Source organism: Sander lucioperca, chromosome 8, assembly GCF_008315115.2.
Source record: "Sander lucioperca isolate FBNREF2018 chromosome 8, SLUC_FBN_1.2, whole genome shotgun sequence".
NCBI classification, from domain to species: domain Eukaryota; kingdom Metazoa; phylum Chordata; class Actinopteri; order Perciformes; family Percidae; genus Sander; species Sander lucioperca.
The window spans coordinates 6,601,444-6,622,117 of record NC_050180.1 but is presented as its reverse complement, the minus strand read 5'-3'; the positions used below and the strand labels follow the sequence as shown (position 1 = coordinate 6,622,117).

Genomic DNA, 20,674 nt, shown 5'->3' with positions numbered 1-20,674 from the left:
AGTGAAGGAAGGTTAATAATTCATTTTGGAAAGTGACTGAAGTTTTAAGGATGGAAAAATGAATATGCAAATGCAGACTGCTGAGAAGTGCAGAGTCTGACTTTGCAGGAAAAAAACTAAGAAAAAAGTATCTGAGGAGAGAAATGTGGACAATGTGTGTAGCAGATGCCGACCTTACTATGTCAGCTTGTACAATGGAGTCTCAGTGAGCCTGTGAAAGAGTCCTTTATAGCTAGAGTAGGTGGCCTTTTTAGTAGACATCAATGCTGGCAGTGTGGCTGGATGCTTGAGATTGAGAAGTGGAATTAGAAGAAAAGACTTCATAAGATTGGTTGACAGATTGCTATGAGAAAATGCTTTGCGTCTGTGTTATTTCTTAGCTGCAAAATTTCTCAAACACTAATTTCACATTTTCACACCAATCAGCTGCCAAATAGCTTGTGTAGTATAGGCCAATGTGCAATGCCAGAATTGATATGCTTTAACAGAATTTGTTGGATGTGGCGTTTCCTGTTTCCTTAATCAAGTATTTTCCCAGCTGGATCTGATATTTCAAAAAGAAGCATTTGGCTGTAACTGTTCTCTAACCCTGAGGCCGGTGCTGCCCATGAATGTCAAACAAAGGGCCTGTTTCACTTCTTTCAGATGCCAACTTTTTGTTGCAATACTGTTAAAGGGATGATAGACTGCAAAACCGAGTTTACCTTGTCATAGTTGACAACGACAGTTCGGTGGGTGAAATGGGCATACAGAGAACTAGGGGTGGGCGATATACATCGTCTACGATAATATCGTCATTGTTGTGTTAACAATGTGCAAATTGACATTATCGAGTATTTAAATTACTTAGAAAAAAACACTTCAAAACACAGAATGAAACGCTACACATTCACTAATGTTAACAAAGATGCTACTAGCGGCTACTAGCTCTCCTGTCGGTGTATATTTATACAAGTACAGCCACACTGAACTAATCAATATAGGACTACGATACAACACAGCCGTTACGAGAGCCTTCCAGGCGGCTCATAACATCCTGGAGGACACAGCCAGACCGGGCGCTCCGCGGATTGTTGTTGGCAGCTAGCAGGCCGAGCTAGCTACCGGCAGGATCGAGACAAGAACTCCGGCAAGACCAGAGGAGGAGGACTGTGCATTTTTGTGCATAATGAATGGATTACCAACGGCAGGATCGTTGCCCAGCACTGCTCACCTGACCTGGAAGCCTTGTCAGTAATATTTACCACGAAAGCAGCACACTGCCGTCTACATAGCCCCCGATGCTAACGTTAGCACACGTTTGGCTCACTGCTAACCATAGTGATCAAACTGCAGCGTGATCACCTGGAGGGGATACATATCGTAGCAGGGGATTTTAACAAGGCGTCCTTAAAGTGCCCATATTATGAAAAAATCACTTTTTCTGGGATTTGGGGTGTTATGTTGTGTCTCTGGTGCTTCCACACACATACAAACTGTGAAAAAAATCCATCCATGCTGTTTAGAGGGAGATACGGTTTCTGAATGTGTCCTGCCTTCAGTCTCTGGGTGAGCTGTTCAAAATCGGCACGGCTTGTGACGTCACAAGCCGAAACGAGCAGGCTAACCGCAACCATTAGCTCGTAGCGTTAGCATGCTAATGCTAACGCTAGCATGCTACCTCGTTCTCAATAGCAAAGCACTGCTACAACACACACAAGTTCACCATAACCTACAAAAGAACTACTTACATGTGTGCCCTCATTTAGAAGTCTCCCAGCTAATCCTGCCTTGTAACTGACCAAAGTTGTAGAAATAGCCTTTCTTTTACTGTCTATGGAGCTAGCTAGCTGACATGATCTACATCTGAGCTACTGCGCATGTGCAAGTGCAATCAAAGATAGTACAGAAGAAGAAGAAGAAAGAGGTCTCACTCTGTAGCTAAAACAGAGACCAGGTGAAAAGAGGATCTGCAGCAGTGAGAGAGAGCACTGCAGTACAACAAAAATATGGTGTTTTTTGAAAATTAAACCATGTAAACCTATTCTGGTACAACCTTAAAATACAATTATGAACCTGAAAATGAGCATAATATGGCTGCTTTAAAGTCTGTACTCCCCAGCTTTTTCCAGCATGTAGATTGGGCTACTAGAGGGAAGAACACACTAGACCATGGAGCATACTTTAACATCAAGAAAGCATACAGAACTACGCCTCTCCCTCACCTGGGCCAGTCAGATCACATCTAACTACTCCTGATCCCAGCATACATCCCAGTCAGAAGGACCATACAGCCAAGTAGAAGGACTATCAAAACCTGGCCTGACACTCCCCTATCCCAGCTCCAGGACTGCTTCCAATAAGGACATGGTTGTGTCCAATATGTTACAGAACAGAGCCCTTTGTTTATTGTTATGATTTCATCTTGCTTGTATGCTGCACAGTTTACATTACAGCAGAGGAGAACAACTGAATGTTTACTCAGAGTTCAATGTTCCTACACTAGTTCAATTAGTATTTTGTATGTCTTTGAATTGTTTTTACTTGAATACTTGCATTTTAAAGAAAATAAATAACTGTTTTCATTCAACAATGTGCCCATTATTATCATCAGTGATTAAGTAACTCAGACTTTTAAAAACACATTTTTAAAGGATATCGTCTAATTATCGTTATCGTCAAAATCGGCAAAAATATCGAGATATTATTTTTTGTCCATATCGCCCTCCCCTACAGAGAACCTCAAAGTCCCATTGACACCTCTTGACTATGCAAATCTCACAATTTGAAAATGCCTCTGAAAACAGGCGAATCTCAACGAAGCTCATAGTTGACGTCAACTCGGTGGCTGTACCTTAATTGGCTCTGGTCTGTACCTTTGTCACTCCCCAAAATGTACATACAGACCACTGGTCTGAGACCAGCTGGTGTTCTGAATGTAGGTCGCGCAGATCTCACACACTACTTTAGCTGCGAGCGTTGGACTTCCACAGGAATTACAAAGGAAAAAGTTTGGAAGTTTTTCATGGATATTGAAAATGAACCACGGTCGTAAATGCAGTGTTCCAGGCTGTACAGGGAATGCTGACACTTTTCACATTTCATCGCGGGCTGCCGGTCATGGTGCTCCAGGTAAGCGGTAGACAGTGGTTCAGTTACCCCAGAAAAGATGACTGTGTGCTGGGTACAGAGCACCATGAACCGCCGGTCGTGGAGCTCCGTCAGGTCAGCGTAGTTGGTGGTCTAGTTACCGGGTAACTGCGAGTGTGGCAGGCATGTTCCCTGATATTAATAAATGAAGTTATGTTTTCATTTATATTGCAATGTAAATGATACACTTAACCAGTAGTGGAGTGGCAATCGGGAGAGTTGAGACTTTTCCCGGTGGGCCGGTAGTGTTTCGAGGCTGCGAGGGCCGGTCTGATAATAGTTATACATTGCAAGTTCTTAGCAACACCATCCGGCGGCCTGCCCGCTGGTCAAACTGTAGAGGACTTGCAATGGGCGGTGTGCTGCTGCTGCTCTCTGTCTGTGTGCCTGTGGGCTTCACTCTCCGCTAAATGTCCCCGCGCTGAGACACTGAACTAGCTACAGCGCGGGTTGTGATTCCTTGTCTTGAAGTGGAGGTTCTTTATGTCCCGAGGGTAACGTTACAACAACACTAGTTGTAATGAAAGTGTCGAAACTTTGCATTGGTGTGTGTGTGTGTGTGTGCGCGACACAATGGAGGTTGACTAAACTGTAACTAAACTGTGTCTCTGGTGCTTTGTACAGTAACATTAGTTGATGAGTTTATCTGTCGGAGTAGAAATGAAGTTTGAAGCCAGCCGGGGATATTTTCTCGGGCCTCGGCTGCTCCAGCCATTACTGCTCTGGCAGAGCTGCGGCCGGTAACGTTAACAGACAGTGTGTGAGTCTAATGATGGAAAGCCAAAAAGGAAAAGGTAGAAAAGGAAAGGTGACGCTGAGAAGGTCAGACTCAAAAGGAGAAAAAGGTATTGTGTTGCTGTGCTCTGTGTTGTTCATCCCCCCCTATGTGTCTTTGCTCTCCAGCTTTGTTGTAAACCAACCAATCAGCGTGCAGCTCATCTAAATATTCATGAGAATACCATATAAGGGAGAAAACCTCACATTTCATTCTAGGGCTATTTCACAGGGTTGCATTAGGGAGCATAGAACAGCACCAACCAATGTTACATACCCTATTAGGAGACCTTAAGGGACAGTGTGAAATACCCTATATAATCATTCTGTCACCCCTTTAAAAAAGACTTGTTGAACTTAAGTAAACTCTGCCTGATGTTTTAACATTAGTTTTCCCAGATAATGCTCGCCTAGCTGCTAGCTTGGCATGCCTTCATACTCTGCTTCTGACTGGCTAGTAGTCCTTACTGCGCATGTGCGACTCCCAACAAAGATGGGACAGAAGTGAGATGTCTCACTCTGTAGCTAAAACAGAGAGCTCAACACACAGGGTGAAAAGAGGAGCTGCAGCAATGCGTAGTACAACAAATATATGGTGTTTTCTGAAAATTAAACCACATAAACCTATTGTGGTACAACCTCTAAATGCAATTATGAACCTGAAAATGAGCATAATATGAGCACTTTAAGACTGACTTGTTCCCTCCAGCATCTCAACACAGGGATGAGTCACACATGGTTGTGTGGAAAATGCTCATGTCCCGCATAGCTGAATGCTTTCTATCTGTTATTCAAGTGGAACAGATTAGACTGTGTTTTCAGGGGAAAATGTATCTGCCAACTAAGGAGGTGATGTGTCATTACATAGAGTGGGGACCATGTCATCCACAGTGTGCATCCCATATTGTGACACTGAAGGAAATAATAGGCTGAATGCTTGACTACATAAGCGGACCCTTCAATTTCCTTCCTTCAATTACTCATGCACTATGTACTTAAAACACACACACACACACACACACACACACACACACACACACTCACTCACTCACTCACTCACTCACTCACTCACTCACACACACTCACACACTCACACACTCACACTCACACAGCGCCCATAGGGAGAGAACAGCTTCTTTGCACCTTGACCTCTCATTGATGTCGCTCTGAACTATGGCCAGTTTATCTTTTTTTTTTAAGGTGGTTTGGTGTGAGGGTATGTGCATGTGGAGGATATTAAAACAAACTCATGTAACCCAGCTGAGTGTGGGTTACCACAGAAACATCACCAGCTGCCAGCTGACGTCAGCTGCAGTTTTTGAAGAGATCCTCGTATGGATGTTATTAGCTTTAGTCTCCGCATGCGTGTCCTAAAGGTCCTATATTCTGAGAAGTCTTTTTTGATTATAAAGCAGGTCGAGGTGTTATTTAAATACTGGGAAAATATCAAAACGCTCAATTCACAGAGCAATGCACACAGCCTTTGAAACTATGCTTTTAAAAGAGCCGTCAGGATATCCGTACGGTTGTGATATCACAACTCTACTATATATAGGTAGAAAGTGCTGCTACAGTGCCATTACAGTCATTCCCCGGCTGCAATGACAGTGCAGAGACACTGAGAGTGCAGATGCAGAAGACCCGGACATGCTGACCAATCAGAGCAGACTGGGCTTTTTTGGGAGCGGGGCTTAAAGAGACAGGCGCTAAAACGGAGCATTTCAGACAGAGGGTGAATACAGGTTTATTCAGACAGACAGTATGAGAAAAATTATGTTTTTCGAACATTAAAGCAATTAGCCTTTCGCCGAGCCCCGCCCCCCCTTAGTTACTGTTGCTACGTCCAACAAACAAATGGTCAAACACAACCAGCGCGACAGATTGCCATGACGGGAAGAGGTATACCCGTGCGTGTCAGTGACCTTTTTTGGAGCAATACCTCCTCGATATCCTCCAGATCGAGGCAAAAGGGGTTACAGTATGCAGTGGAGGGATATATTCAAAATATAAAAATACGCAATGAAGGAGACACGACTACTATCGAGGCTAATGCTTACCGGTCTCAAGCGAAATCTGAGAAACCCCATGACCTGTACCTCAAATGCGGGATTGGGGAACTCAGGGGTAGGTTTTCCGTTCATAAAATGCTACATGAAAGATAAAAACTAGGGCTGTCAATCGATTAAAAAAATTAATCTAATTAATTACAGACTCTGTGATTAATTAATCGAAATTAATCGCATACATAATTAACGGTGCCTGAACCGATACTTTTTAAGAAAGTAAAAAAAGAAAAGAAAACAAAGGGTACTAAACAACAGTTGGTGACATTAAAGAACGGCTTGTTTATTGCTAAGGCCATATGGTCAAAATTAAATGATTTAATAATAATGTATAACAATAACAATAACTTATTTCACTAGTAAATTGCTGTTGAACGACAAAAACAACCACCAAGGACATTTACAATAACTTCAAATGCACCACGAAGCTGTAGTTTACCAGTTTCATTGAACGCACCGTCTGTGTTGTTTTTCCGACGGCAGCTCGGCAGCTGCAGATTGTTACATCCCGCTGTTGAGTCACAGTCCTCTACAGTAAAACACAGTCACACTTTACACCGTTCAGTGTTAGCTGTCAGCATTGTAACCGTGTTTAATCCAGCTACTAGCTAGCGGTAGGCTAACGTTAGCTGCTGTTGAGTATAGTGTTAACTAGCTAGCGGTAGGCTAACGTTAGCTGCTGTCGAGTATAGTGTTAACTAGCGTCACTTGCAGCGGTGTTTGTGTTGCCTTTATCGTCTTCAGAGCACCAGAGAGAAGCGCAGACATATCAGTGGCTCCAGATTTCGGTAGCCAGGGTTGGCAGGAAGAAGATTTTTACAAGTAAATGTTCCAGTTAATGATCCAGGCAGCACATTCTCGTCTCCCTCCTTCATTTTACAGTCCAATGGTGGCTAGAACGGCTCCGGGTCAAACCTCAATATGGAATGGTTTAATCTGCGTTATTTTTTCTCAGATTAATTAATCGAAATTAACGCGTTAGTTTGACAGCCCTAATAAAAACAAAATTATTTAAAGTTGCTTGTTGGGGCGCTATGTTTGACTTTGTTGTAAACTGACGAAAAATAAAGTTGGGGAGCTCAAAGACCCAACACAACAGCAGCTAGCAATGTAGCTGAGCGTTAGCTAACATGTTAACTAATGTTGGCTAAAGCTAAAGGGCTCGTTAAACTTAGTTTAGAGAGTAGGTTAACATTCTGGCAATGATATCCATGGTAATCATAACTTTGGTCCAATTTGTGTTCTTGCCTCTAGTTAGTAGATCTAGACAACACGGTAACTAGTTAGCTGTTAGCCTTACCTTTGAGCAGACGTATTTATGCTTCGTAATGTTCGACACATTTAACTGGGAGTGGGACCGTCCACACTGTTTTATCCATTGTAGGCACCGCTCACGTTGTGTTTTCGGCTTTGGGAATGGAAAGAACACAACTCCTCCCGACAATCTCTCGGGGTATCTAGTGTCCGATTTACAAACGCCGTGGGCGCACCGCTTCACCATCTTGCTTGGAGTCAATGTTTGTCGGACCTGCTCACATAGTAACGGTTGCTATGATGTGTGATTGGACAATGGCCGTTTTGGGGGAGGGGGCGGCGAGAGGTCAATTACACATGTTCTAGTGGAAACCCAAAATGCATCTATGAACCTGAAAATGAGCATAATATGGGACCTTTAATTTGATGTGCTTTAATTGACACAGTGTGTGTGTTGGGTTTTGACTGTAAACTTCTACAAGTTGCACTGCTTTTAGCTCCATTGCCACCATAGTAAACCCTCATTAAAACTTCATGAAAAATCCAGTAAACCTGATCCCATAGTGGGCCAGTTGTTACAAACTCCTGTTGTGCAGCCAAGCATTGTTCAAACCCACAGATTAGTATTTTTTAATTTTGATGGAGATCACAAAGTTTTCAAAGAGACCAGATACTGTATATCAGTTATCAGGATTTTGGGGAATGTGTATAACAACGGCCAAAGAATCTACAATATTTACATGTGATGAAGTCATGCAGCTAAAAGGAACGTGTTTAAATATTGAGTGTTAACATCATGACGCTTCAATGAAGAGCTCAAATATACAGAATATATACAATACTGTCAGACAATGTGGGATATTGCTCATAATACTGTATTGCTGCTGCTGCTGCTTGATATTGGCAGATTAGAAGTGTAAAGGAGGTGACAGAAATATGTGTTAGTTAGATGTTTTAGTGCATGTAATGATTGGACATTATTTAAGAGAAACTTCCATCCATCTTCGTCTGCTTATCCGGGGTCGGGTCATTAAAAAAAATCCCATCCAGTAATAAGGCAAACATTTTTAAATAATGGCTCATAAACATCAGCTGTGCAGTGACAACTGACAAAAAAAGCAAAACACTGATGCTGATATTTATGTTAGTTGTGATTTGTTTGTCCGGGTGGGAAGCAGTTCTGAACACTGTTAAATAGAAAGAGTAGGAAGCAACAGAAAGCAGCGTAATCTGCAGAGGCAAACAAAATGATTGCATATTCTCATCTTTTAATAATAAGCGAGTGTTTCACATTTGAAACTGACGCCCTAGTACTATCTACCCAACTGTACGATCCGTTATGCCTGGCACTGGATTTTAAATCAACAACAAACATACAGCGACACATACTATCACATAGGGTAACATACTGTAGCCTGAAGGCATCAACACTGAAATCTGGCTCAGCATGAAGACAGAGACATCTCCCTTTGATTTCATTAAATTATGTTGATTCACGTTTCATGAATGCACCTGCAGTGTCCAAAAATGTTGTGATCCCCTATACAAACTCAATATTTCATATGTTACTTCTTTGTCTGGTTCGCCTTTACAGTACATACAGTATACTGTATGTTAATCCTTTTTGAAAACTCCACACCTGTATATGAATCTTAATTGGATTTATGCCCTTTTGTCTGACAGTGTATTGTATATTGTATTTGTTGTTAAAACAACAGTTTTTTGTGTTGTTTTCTTGGCTTAACTTTTCTACTCACAAAGACCCTTACACCTGGGAAAATAAAGGAAATAAATAAATAAACTGTATTCTTGTAGGGTATACCGAACAATGATGATGCCTAAAGTATATTTTTATGGCTGCATGGCACCATCACATCAGTAAATATGCTGGATGTTTTGCACGATATTTACACATTTCTCCCAGTTTTTCAGCATTATTATTTGATTGACAGAATTGTAGTTTAGTTTAATGAATGAGGCTTTTTGGGTACTTGCTCAGCATGTATTTGTAATAATTGACCTCCGTTGGCTTGGCAGAGTGGAAGAGACTAATTACATTGGTCAGATGCTCTGCAGGTTTTATGGGTGTATACAATTATGTTACATTGTGTTCAGCTTCTAACTACCCAAGTCCATTAGTTAACCAATGGTAAAAATAGTTCCTACCGTTGTTGAATTTCTTTGTTTCATTTGTATTTTTGTCTTCTATTTTTAAACCTTACTCTACCATTAACCAAGCTATTTAAATTGCCTACGTTGTTGTTGCTTTGAACTTGAGCCTAATTACAATTAGGGCTACAGAATTGTTTAATCAATTTGATCAAAATCGCAATAGTGCAATATCCATGTCCAAGGAAATGGGCCTTTTGTTAAAGGCAAAATATGTGTCAAACCATTCTGAATGAAGTATTGTGGTGCTGCCGAGACGTCCTGGCCTACAAATCCTATCCTACAGACTACAGAAAACTTCTTTCTTTGGTACAGATCCACACTATAATCATTTAAATATTCCCTCCAATATCGTGAATCATATCGCAATCATATCAGTCAAAATAACGACAATTAGAAATTTTCCTCATATCGTGCAGCCCTAGTTACAATCCCTAACCTTGATATTAGACCTAATGACATACATCCTAACACACCTTTAACATTTAAACCTAATGTCTTGGACATTAATAACCCAAATATGTCCTTACTCCAGGAGGTTTTCCTGATCACTGCTGTGAGGGCGTTTGATCGTGACAAACAAGGCAAACACAGACCTACTCTCCTCCATATTAGTCAGCAGCTGATAAATATTTTAATGCAGCTCTCTGGCTCAGCATTCCATTAAATATGAAATATTAATGTGGCAGTAGAAGTTGGGGGAAGTTCATGAGAAAAGGTTTGACAGCATGTTTGTAACTGTTCAGTGGCTGCTTGGCTGTTTTAATTGAAGCCTCCCGTCCTCATAATTGATTACAAGTGGTCAAATCAGCCACAGAGTAACATCATTGTGTTTGATGTTGATGGTAACCCCCAGTGCTGACACGCACAGTAAACAGGCTGAGATGAAATGAAAGCTCTTATCCAGCAAACATTATAGCATTATTAATATTAGGAGGTTTTGATCTCCGTGTTGGCAGCACAGCTGACTCACAATGGATTATATAAATCCGTTTTGCTCCAGTGGGTTTTTACAGCATGTCAAAGGATCCACTCTGTTAACTGCTGATTCTTTTTTAAATATTCCTCAATTAATCGCTAATTATTTGGATTACAAGATGTCAGAAAGAGTCCACATCATCAATGACATTGTCCAACCAATAGCCAAATACCCAAAGACATTTAGATGACTATTAAAGAAAGATGAAGAAAAGCAGCTAATATTCATATTTGAGAAGTTAAATCCTGTGGATTTGGGCATGTGTGCTTAAAAAAAATGGCTTTTAATGATTAACCGATTAAAGAAAATTTTGCAGATCAATTTTCTGTTGATTGACTAAATGCATAATCAACTAATTGTTATAGTGCAATTTGAAAATAACTAATGATACATGTGATATATGTACATACATAAAGTGTGTTTCTCCTGTGTTGTTCAGTTAACGCATTACATACAAAAAATGTTTTTTGGGAGTCATCTCTCGTTTTCTCTCTTTTCTCTTACTGGAAATAGTACACTTATCTTGACTTTGTACAAATACATGTATCCAATCAAATGTGATTTTGAGCAACTAGATAACCATTATGTAAAACAGCACTTGACAGCCTGCTATTGAGTAACAAAGCAGAGCAATGTCTGCATAGTAATAGTAAAAGGTGTGTGTTTGGATGTCAGTCGCCAAAAAACTCCTCCAGCACAAATGAGGGAGGTGTGGGTAAAGTCCAACAGTCAATTAAAACTCCATAGGGCCAATCCCTCTTATAACAAACCTGCCTACAAATATGTCCAACTGACGTCTAACTCCCCTTTCTCTGTGACTTTAAGTAGTTTTTGGTGCTATTGTATCTATCAGATTGTAGTATCTATCCTGTTTATCTCCCATCAGGCACAATGAATAGTCCACCTGTGTCTGTGTGGATGAAAGCAGAGTTGTAATGTGTCCACTGTAATAGGAGCCTGTTCTTAAATCTCTGATAGCCATTTGCGGCCTAATGTCGATACAATGTAGTGTATTTAATATCACTGTACATTGTCGGCCATCCAAATCCGACACACATAGTGCCTGCACCACCTGAGCATGGGTTGCCCCCCCTCCTGTGTCCCTCCACCCCAACTGACATCAAAGCTGACAATAAAAGAGTTTTGAGTCATTCGTGCCAATGGAGCTCGAGCAAAGCCAAAGCAGGTTTAGAGGAAATCCATCACCGTATCTGCCACAGCTGAGAGTATTATTCCCTCATGCATTACATTAGGACTAGTCAATTCAGAGTCTTACGCTGAAAAACAGTGCTTACCAGCGCAAGGTAAGGAACGGAGGATGTTAGAGAGGTTGAAATTAAAATAGAATTGGTTCGAAGGAATATAGAGCACCTTAAACAATGAGCAAAATTGAGCCAGTGTAAACGAGGCTTTTACTGCTCAGTCAATTTAAAATTCTCCCTTTTTATTTTCTGTCTGGCTTCATCTGCCTGGGCCTTGTGTAGATAGGTAGCTCAGACCATTAAACGTGTCCTGTCCCTTCATCCCACTGGTAATTAGGAAGTAATGGAGCTCTGGCTCAGAGAAATCGGAGACCACAGAGCAGGAGCCAGTGTGCTTACCAAGCCAGCACCAATCTAAAGGCAGAGGAACCACATGTCTCTGGCAGGACACTCCCTTCAGCCTCCGCTGTCTCCAGGGTCTGTCCAGTGCATTAGTTCTTTGTTGCTTAGCTCTTTGTTGTATTGATTTGATGTCCAACATACATGAAGCGGAGGATGTACAGTACAATAGGCACTGTGTGCCTATTGTACTGAAACATAATTCATTTTACAATACCCTTTTTAGGTGTCTCCTGTGATATATACAAAGCGAAAACAGGGGCTGGGGCCAACTGTGATGGGCTTTGGCTTTATCCACAGTTTTAACTACTTACATGCACATGTTTCACAATAAAATGTACCTACTGTAGAATCCAGGGCTTCAACTAACGATTATTTTCATTGTCCATTAATCCGTCAATTATTTTGAATGAATGGATTAGTTGTTTGGTCTATAAAATGTCAGAAAGTGGTGAAAAATGGCGATCGGTGTTTTCCAAAGGCCGACATGACGTCCTCAAATGTCTTTGTCTTAAATGAAAAATGAATCATTAGATTAGTCGAATAATCGAAAAGATAATCGCTAGATTAATCGTTTAAAAAATGATCGTTTGGGACAGCCCTAATGCTGACCAATCAGAGCAGACTGGGCTTTTTTGGGAGGAGGGCTTAAAGAGACAGGCGCTAAAACGGAGCATTTCAGACAGAGGGTGAATACAGGTTTATTCAGACAGACAGTATGAGAAAAATGATGTGTTTTTCGAACATTAAAGCAATTAGCCTTTCGCCGAGCCCCGCCCCCCTTAGTTACTGTTGCTACGTCCGACAAACAAATGGTCAAACACAACCAGCGCGACAGATTGCCATGACGGGAAGAGGTATACCCGTGCGTGTCAGTGACCTTTTTTGGAGCAATACCTCCTCGATATCCTCCAGATCGAGGCAAAAGGGGTTACAGTATGCAGTGAGGGTGAATACAGGTTTATTCAGACAGACAGTATGAGAAAAATAATGTTTTTCGAACATTAAAGCAAGTACACATGTTCTAGTGGAAACCCAAGATACACCTATGAACCCGAAAATGAGCATAATATGGGACCTTTAATTTGATGTGCTTTAATTGACACAGTATGTGTTGGGTTCTGACTGTAAACTTCTACAAGTTGCACTGCTTTTAGCTCCATTGTCTTGTTTGTCCTCAAATGTCTTGTTTTGTCTACAACTCAAAGATATTCAGTTTATTGTCACAGAGGAGAGAAGAAACTAGAAGATATTGACATTTAAGAAGCTGCAATCAGAGACTTTATAAAAATAAAAAATGACTCAAAACGATGAATTGATTATCAAAATAGTTGGCGATTAATTTAATAGTTGACAACTAATCGATTAATCATTGCATCTCTAGCAGAATTGGTGATGGAACTCCCCCACATTTATGTTCATCCTGATTAGGATTTTACTTTAATTTATCATGAATCTGCTCCCTCTGTGGCAGATAATCAAAGCCAAGCTGTGTTATGTCAAAAAAGAATGTCTGATTGCATTACCCACTTGGATAATACATGCAACACAGCAATCAGAGTGGCACAATTCGTGCAACCATCAAGTTCCAAATCCACAGCAATGGTGATCGCTGTCTGCATGGACATGGTCCCTTATAGATTTCTTAGTGAAAAGCCTTTTTCTTTCACAGCTAGTGCTCTCTTCTCCTGCAATTCTTATGTTGTATTGTCCTCTCCCTGTCAGCTCTTTCTCCCTGCACTTTTTCAAGCGTTTTCAAGTGAATGTGTTCTCTCCATCCTTCCCCTAGGTGAAGGTGGAGGAGGAAGATGAGGAAGGGTCCGTGGAGGAACTGGAGGAAGAGGAGGAGGAGGAGAACTGGGAGAAAGCCCTGTCTGTGGAGCGCTTTGGAGACATCATCAGTGACTCTGCTTCTACCAGTGGAGACAGGATGGGTCGTCACTACACTGAGAAAGACTTTGAATGTAAGCCAAGCTACCATGTATTTTGTACAAGTATCATATAGACATTGTACCTACAACTACCCAATAGGTGTCACTTACAAACTGTTATCTAGTCATAACCTTAACCCAGTACAGAGTATTGATCCACATTATTATCAGAAATCAACATACTCAGAGTAAGAATGCCATTAAATTGTTCATTCCATATGACATCAACATTTTTACAATTATATAATTATATCACATTTCATAGTCTTAAAGTGCCCATATTATGAAAAAAAAACACTTTTTTCTGGGATTTGGGGTGTTATTTTGTGTCTCTGGTGCTTCCACATGCATACAAACTTTGAAAAAAATCCATCCATGCTGTTTAGAGTGAGATACGGTTTCTGAATGTGTCCTGCCTTCAGTCTCTGGGTGAGCTGTTCAAAATCGGCACGGCTTGTGACGTCACAAGAAACGAGCAGGCTAACCGCAACCATTAGCTCATAGCGTTAGCGTTAGCTCCTACCTCGTTCTCAATAGCAAAGCACTGCTACAACACACAGAAGTTCACCATAATCTACAAAAGAACTACTTCCATGTGCGCCCTCATTTAGAAGTCTCCCAGCTAATCCTGCCTTGTAACTGACCAAAGTTGTAGAAACAGCCTTTCTTTTACTGTCTATGGAGCTAGCTAGCTGACATGATCTACATCTGAGCTACTGCGCATGTGCGAGTGCAATCAAAGATAGTACAGAAGAAGAAGAAAAGAGGTCTCACTCTGTAGCTAAAACAGAGACCAGGTGAAAAGAGGATCTGCAGCAGTGAGAGAGAGCACTGCAGTACAACAAAAAGATGGTGTTTTTTGAAAATTAAACCATGTAAACCTATTCTGGTACAACCTTAAAATACAATTATGAACCTGAAAATGAGCATAATATGGGTGCTTTAAAGGCAAAGAAAGGACCGCAATTTCACTTTATGTCTCATTCACCGCTAAGTAAACACCTACTACCAAGTGTTTAAAACAAACATGACTACTGTTAGCAATGCGTCGGCGACGTGCGCTGAGCTCAGGCTCGTACAGGGGAGGGGTAGAGTACGCTCAGCGGGGCAAGGAGGCATTTCATTGGTTCTTTCCAAGCGGACCGCGAGGCAGTGATTTCAAACAATATATTAAAACGTGTTTATTAAGAAATACTTACCGACCCTGTCTTAAACATGCACTTTATATTTGATCTTGTTTCTATTTAAACATTATCGGACCTAAATCCACCACTTTGGTCCAGACTGAAATATTTCAGCGATGAGCTGGAACGCCAGGACATTTTTTGTTGAAACATTCTTGGTCCCCAGTCAGCAGACTCAACATTTGATACCGTGACGTCATTGAGATTTTATTCCTCATTTTGTTTAACACAGATCACAGACACTCATTTCACCATACGCACCACCCCTTATCCACCCACCTGCCCCTGGCCCAGCGTTTACGCAAGAGGGTGCACAGCACGGACAGAAGGCGCAAGAAGAAACAGAAGAAAAGGAAGACCTCTCTGCCCCCCTCCGATGTTACACCCACCATCCACGAGGTAGACGAGGAAGAGGCTGAGTCTGAGACGGAGGGACAGGGAGTGGCTGTCCCCCCCGCAGAGCTACCTGACATCCAACCACAGGTAAAATAAGACTGAGGAACAGTGGGGCCTCTAGTGATACGTTCATACCATTTCTTTTAGTCAAATACGTGTTAAAAAAAATACAAACACAGTAAAACTTATACGCAATAACAATGAAAAACAAACGGGAACCCTTAGAAACATATAAGCAACAAATAAGCGACTCAATGGACAAACAACAAATAATATTGTTCATGTTCAAAATGGGTAGTAAGAAGTTGAGAACATTTCTGGTCCTACGCCCTCTTAATTTTTATACATTAATTATAGATAATAGAAATTCAATTTGCATCCATCAGTGTCCATGTTGAACTTGGCTGGAACAAATCAACCCCTTTTTGGACAAAATCAAGAACAAAATAATCTGAACTGATGAACCAAAAACCATTAAACAGTCAATATTTTTGTTGTCAATTTGTTGTCTATTAATATTCCAAGAAATCAAAATGAACGCAGGATCTTCCCTGCTATTGAGATGGCCGAGGCATGGACCCGTGTCTCTGTGTTGGTGCAAGAGTGCCTGGCTCCGTGACAACCTACCGATACCTACTGTATAACCGAATGTTAGCATCTTCCTCCCCTCTCACTGATCTTCCTCTTCCTCTCAGTTTAGTTTGGGGAGCCAAGAGGACTTGGAGGAACCTCTCCCGCTCACTGCCTTCCACAAGGAAAACGAAGAACATCCATTGTCGAGGCGAGCCGCACCCGCTCTGATAGAGGGGGAGGCTCATAATAGGGGAGTTGCTGTTCTTGGATTTAATGAGGAGCTGCGTGGCGAGGAAGCGGCTTGCAACAGGTAGGCTATTACAACATTTCACCTGACATCTCACCTGAGCTTTTGCTAGTATAGCGAGGCAAAATGACTGCTGTGAAAAATCCCCATTGCTATAGCCTGCACTTCCAGCAGATGCTGAGCAACATAAATATTCATCTGGAGTCGTGTTTTTGGCCCTGGGTATCATTCAAAAATATTCAATACTGGCACCGATACCAATACTGTGATTTCGATATCGGTTCCTAAACTATACTTTTTTCGATACCAATCTTATAAAACAAAAAGAAATTACAACATTACATATTACGGCACAAATCACCCTATTTTTTTTCTCTCCTAATACGTGAGCCCCGTCTCTGTGTAACGTAGAGTTTTTCCTGCGGGTCTCTACGACTTGTTACGTTAGACAGCCAATCAGCAGCATTATTATATAGGGGATGATAACTCTATTTGTATAGCACCTTTAAAAACAACAGTTTACAATGTGCTTTGACAGAAGAAACAAAAGCACATACAACTCAGTACACATATATACATATCATATCAATACACATACACATATATAGTACACACATTGTAATAGATAAAATAGAAGATGGGACACCTTTAAAGGACAGATAAACAACAAATAAACAAAATGAAAATGAATGAAAAGACGATAAAAGATGATAACAAGACGACACCACATAAAAGCAAGTCCGTAAAAATTTGTTTTAAGAAGTGATTTAAAAGAAGTCACTGATTCAGCAAGCCTTAGTGTCTACCCTTTATCTGAAATGTTTCATTAGGATTGTAAGCAAATCACATTCTATCTAACACTAATAACTCATTTATACAGTCCTTAAGGCTATGATGGGTCACTAAAGGCTCCTGCTGAAATCTAGATTAGAAGACCATCTGGCACACATGCATAAACATAAGGATGTAAATTGTTGTTGTTTTTTAATCATAAAATGAACAGTCCAGGATCAATGACGAAGTTGTTTGCCCTGGATTAACATTATGACCAACCAATCAGTGGCACGTTTTGATTGTGATGTCATTAATAGTGCGACATGAAGGTAAATTCAAAAAAAAAAAAAAAAAAAGTCCACCAGTTTCACTATCGTAACGGCTGCCAGTTTCAGAGCTCCCGCTGATGCTTCACTATTGTGCTTAACAGGTAAGATTTAGCCTACTTCCAAGAGTTTGAACTTCAAAAACATTATAGAGTTAACGTGTAGGCTAAACAAGCTAATAACGATAACTAGCATGACCAGCTAACATGTATGACCAGCTAACGTGTAGGCTAAACAAGCTAATAAAGATAACTAGCATGGCCAGCTAATGTGCTAGCAGTTATTAAATTGGAAAGGGTTGAGCTACCAAGTGTGATATTGATAAGAAATAAAATATCAGTGTCCAGTTATATCTCTTAACAAGATGGAATGTCTGTCATTAGGCTAACCACTTTAATCCTATGGAAAACAGGCTACCTAGCATGACCAGCTAGTGCGCTAGCAGACTTGTGGTGGTATGAACTAGCCTAAAGAACTAACGTGTAGGCTAAACAAGCTAATAAATATAACTAGCATGACCAGCTAGTGTGCAAGCAGTTATTAAATTGGAAAGGGTTGAGCTACCAAGTGTGATATTGATAAAAAATAAAATATCAGTGCAGGTATATCTCTTAACAAGATGGAATGTCTATCATTAGGCTAACCACTTTAATCCTATGGAAAACAGGCTACCTAGCATGACCAGCTAGTGCGCTAGCAGACTTGTGGTGGTATGAACTAGCCTAAAGGTAGTTTACTACTAAAATGTTCAAGCTAAGCCTTTGTGAGTCTGTAGACATGTTTTGCATAACTAACATTACAGACAAAACACCCTAGCAATGTGTGTGTTTTATAGCATTAGCAACTTATATGTGCGATGCTACAATTAGCTGCAAGTCATTAAGTGTTGTTCCAGGACCACCTCATATTCATCCTGGACTGTTGTTTATTGTTAGTCCAGGACAATTACAGCCACAGTTTTTCTATCCTGTCATTAAGTGTTGATCCAGGACCACCACAGTCTTGTATTGTGAGTAAAGTCTGTGGAGGTAAAACCATGTGCTCTTTTCTTTCAGAAATGGAGGATATTATTAAAAAAGCGGTCATCAATGAAGAAAAAAGAAAATGTGGATCCAAGAAAGCCAAACTTGATGTTTTTGTGATGCCATGTCATCCCCCTCCCACACACCCCATTATCATTACTTATAATTCCTTTTGAGTACATGACAATAAACTACTTGAACTTGATTCATGTGTGTGTTCATTTGCCCATACATAAAAATTTATGAAATGATAAAAAGAAAAACAGAATGTTTAATAAATGTTTTTTATTTAGAAACTAAAACTGTAATTGGTCCAATTTCCCAATTAGGTGGGAAAGAACATGCCCCAGTGCAAGTGGTCCAAATGAATGGGTTTCCAAACTAAAAGCGGAGTCCGCATCATAAACTTTGTTGTTCTCCAACATCTTCAACAGAGTTTGTCTGTGGAAAAAACACAGCAAACCAAGACATCAATCACAGCAAAACAAATTATTATAAGACCTATGTTATGGTATAGTATATGGTTTAAAACTAGGGCTGTCAATCGATTAAAAAAATAATCAAAATTAATCACATGCATCCATTTTTGCTATGAACATATTTTAAAAACAATTTTGGCAGATGAGTGAATCAATGAAGAGCCAAACCAACATTATAGACTTTAAATTTCAACGTCTCTCTCTTTTATTATAATTTTCCCTTTGGCACAGGCATCAGCGTAGTGCCTAGTGTTAGATTGTGTGGTGGTCCTGGATCAACACTCAATGACAGCACAGAATAACTGATATTTTATTTCTTATCAATATCACACTTGGTAGCTCAACCCTTTCCAATTTAATAACTGCTAGCACACTAGCTGGTCATGCTAGTTATTTTTATTAGCTTGTTTAGCCTACACGTTAGCTCTTTAGGCTAGTTCATACCACCACAAGTCTGCTAGCGTACTAGCTGTTTTCCATAGGATTAAAGTGGTTAGCCTAATGACAGACATTCCATCTTGTTAAGAGATATAACTGGACACTGATATTTTATTTCTTATCAATATCACACTTGGTAGCTCAACCCTTTCCAATTTAATAACTGCTAGCACACTAGCTGGCCATGCTAGTTATCTTTATTAGCTTGTTTAGCCTACATGTTAACTCTAATGTTTTTGAAGAATTTAAAATTCTTGGAAGTAGGCTAAATCTTACCTGTTAAGCACAATAGTGAAGCATTGGCGGGAGCTCTGAAACTGGCTGCCATTACGATAGTGAAACTGGCGAAAGGTTTTTATTTTTATTTATTTTTTATTTACCTTCGCGTCGCACTATTAAAGGGGTGGTTCAGAATTTTGGACGTAGGACCTCATTTCCAAGTTAGCCAGTGTGTTATTTATCAGTGGAGACCGTTTTCAACACTTTTCATCCAGTCCTTCCAGTTGCAGAGTTCGCTAGTGCGAGTCTAGCGCAAGTCAACAGTATCTGCTAGCCTGCCACTAAAAGCAGTCTTACCCACTCTACAGTACACCCGAGGCAAATAAATTATAACGCCAGACTATCAATGTAAATGTCTGTGTTGATAGAATAATGTTAGAAATAAAACTACCCTTGCATCGTATTGCAATAGTTATACTTTGTTCCCTGTAGTTGGTAGCATAGGCTACAGCAGCGGCGGAGTGATATTACCTAGGCTACCGAGGAAACCGGTTTCCATGACAGTCACACAAGTTTATTTACCTGCCGCTGCAATTTGCATGTAAACTGTCCGTGCTTACATGACTTTTCTGTCAGCAATTACCTGAAGTTAGCGGTTAGCCCAGCCAGGTATCTACCAAGAGTGTTAGCTATATCGTTAGCTAACGTTGTCACTCTCCACAATGCATTGAACTGTAACGTTATCTCCACTAACGTTGTCAGTCTCAATCTATCAGTAGCAGCTAGGCTAACGTTATGAACGGGGCTAGCTTTAATAGCTAGAGTAGCCTAGATAGATAGATAGATAGATAGATAGATATTTATTGGAAATTACAGAATTACCTGTTCATCAGTAGCTGTTGGTGCATCTGGAAAGACGGATGGAACCGCATTCGTTGTCAGTGACTTGTGGTCCTTTAGATTGCGGGGTTTTTCAATGTCTAAAATGATCACTACACATTTGCCACTTGAGTAGAGTCTCCGCCGGTGTTTTGATGTCCAAGCCAGCAGCAAGAAGCCACAGTTGTTTCCTTTCTGAATCTCCCAATGGAAATGTGTGGAAACTTTGTGGTGCCC

The 20,674-nt window shown here is 40.6% G+C and overlaps 1 protein-coding gene across 3 annotated transcripts in view; it reads left to right on the top strand.

Annotated features, from left to right (window-relative positions):
• The window catches only part of slc4a3 (solute carrier family 4 member 3), an 86,433-nt gene that overhangs the window by 13,912 nt on the left and 51,847 nt on the right, over positions 1 to 20,674 (top strand). For all 3 annotated transcript variants that reach the window (XM_036004368.1, XM_031296535.2, XM_036004367.1), the window contains 3 exons: positions 13,759 to 13,933; positions 15,317 to 15,567; positions 16,176 to 16,363. In XM_036004368.1, coding sequence (XP_035860261.1) covers positions 13,759 to 13,933; positions 15,317 to 15,567; positions 16,176 to 16,363 — 614 coding nt within the window. The remainder of the gene's footprint in view (positions 1 to 13,758; positions 13,934 to 15,316; positions 15,568 to 16,175; positions 16,364 to 20,674) is intronic.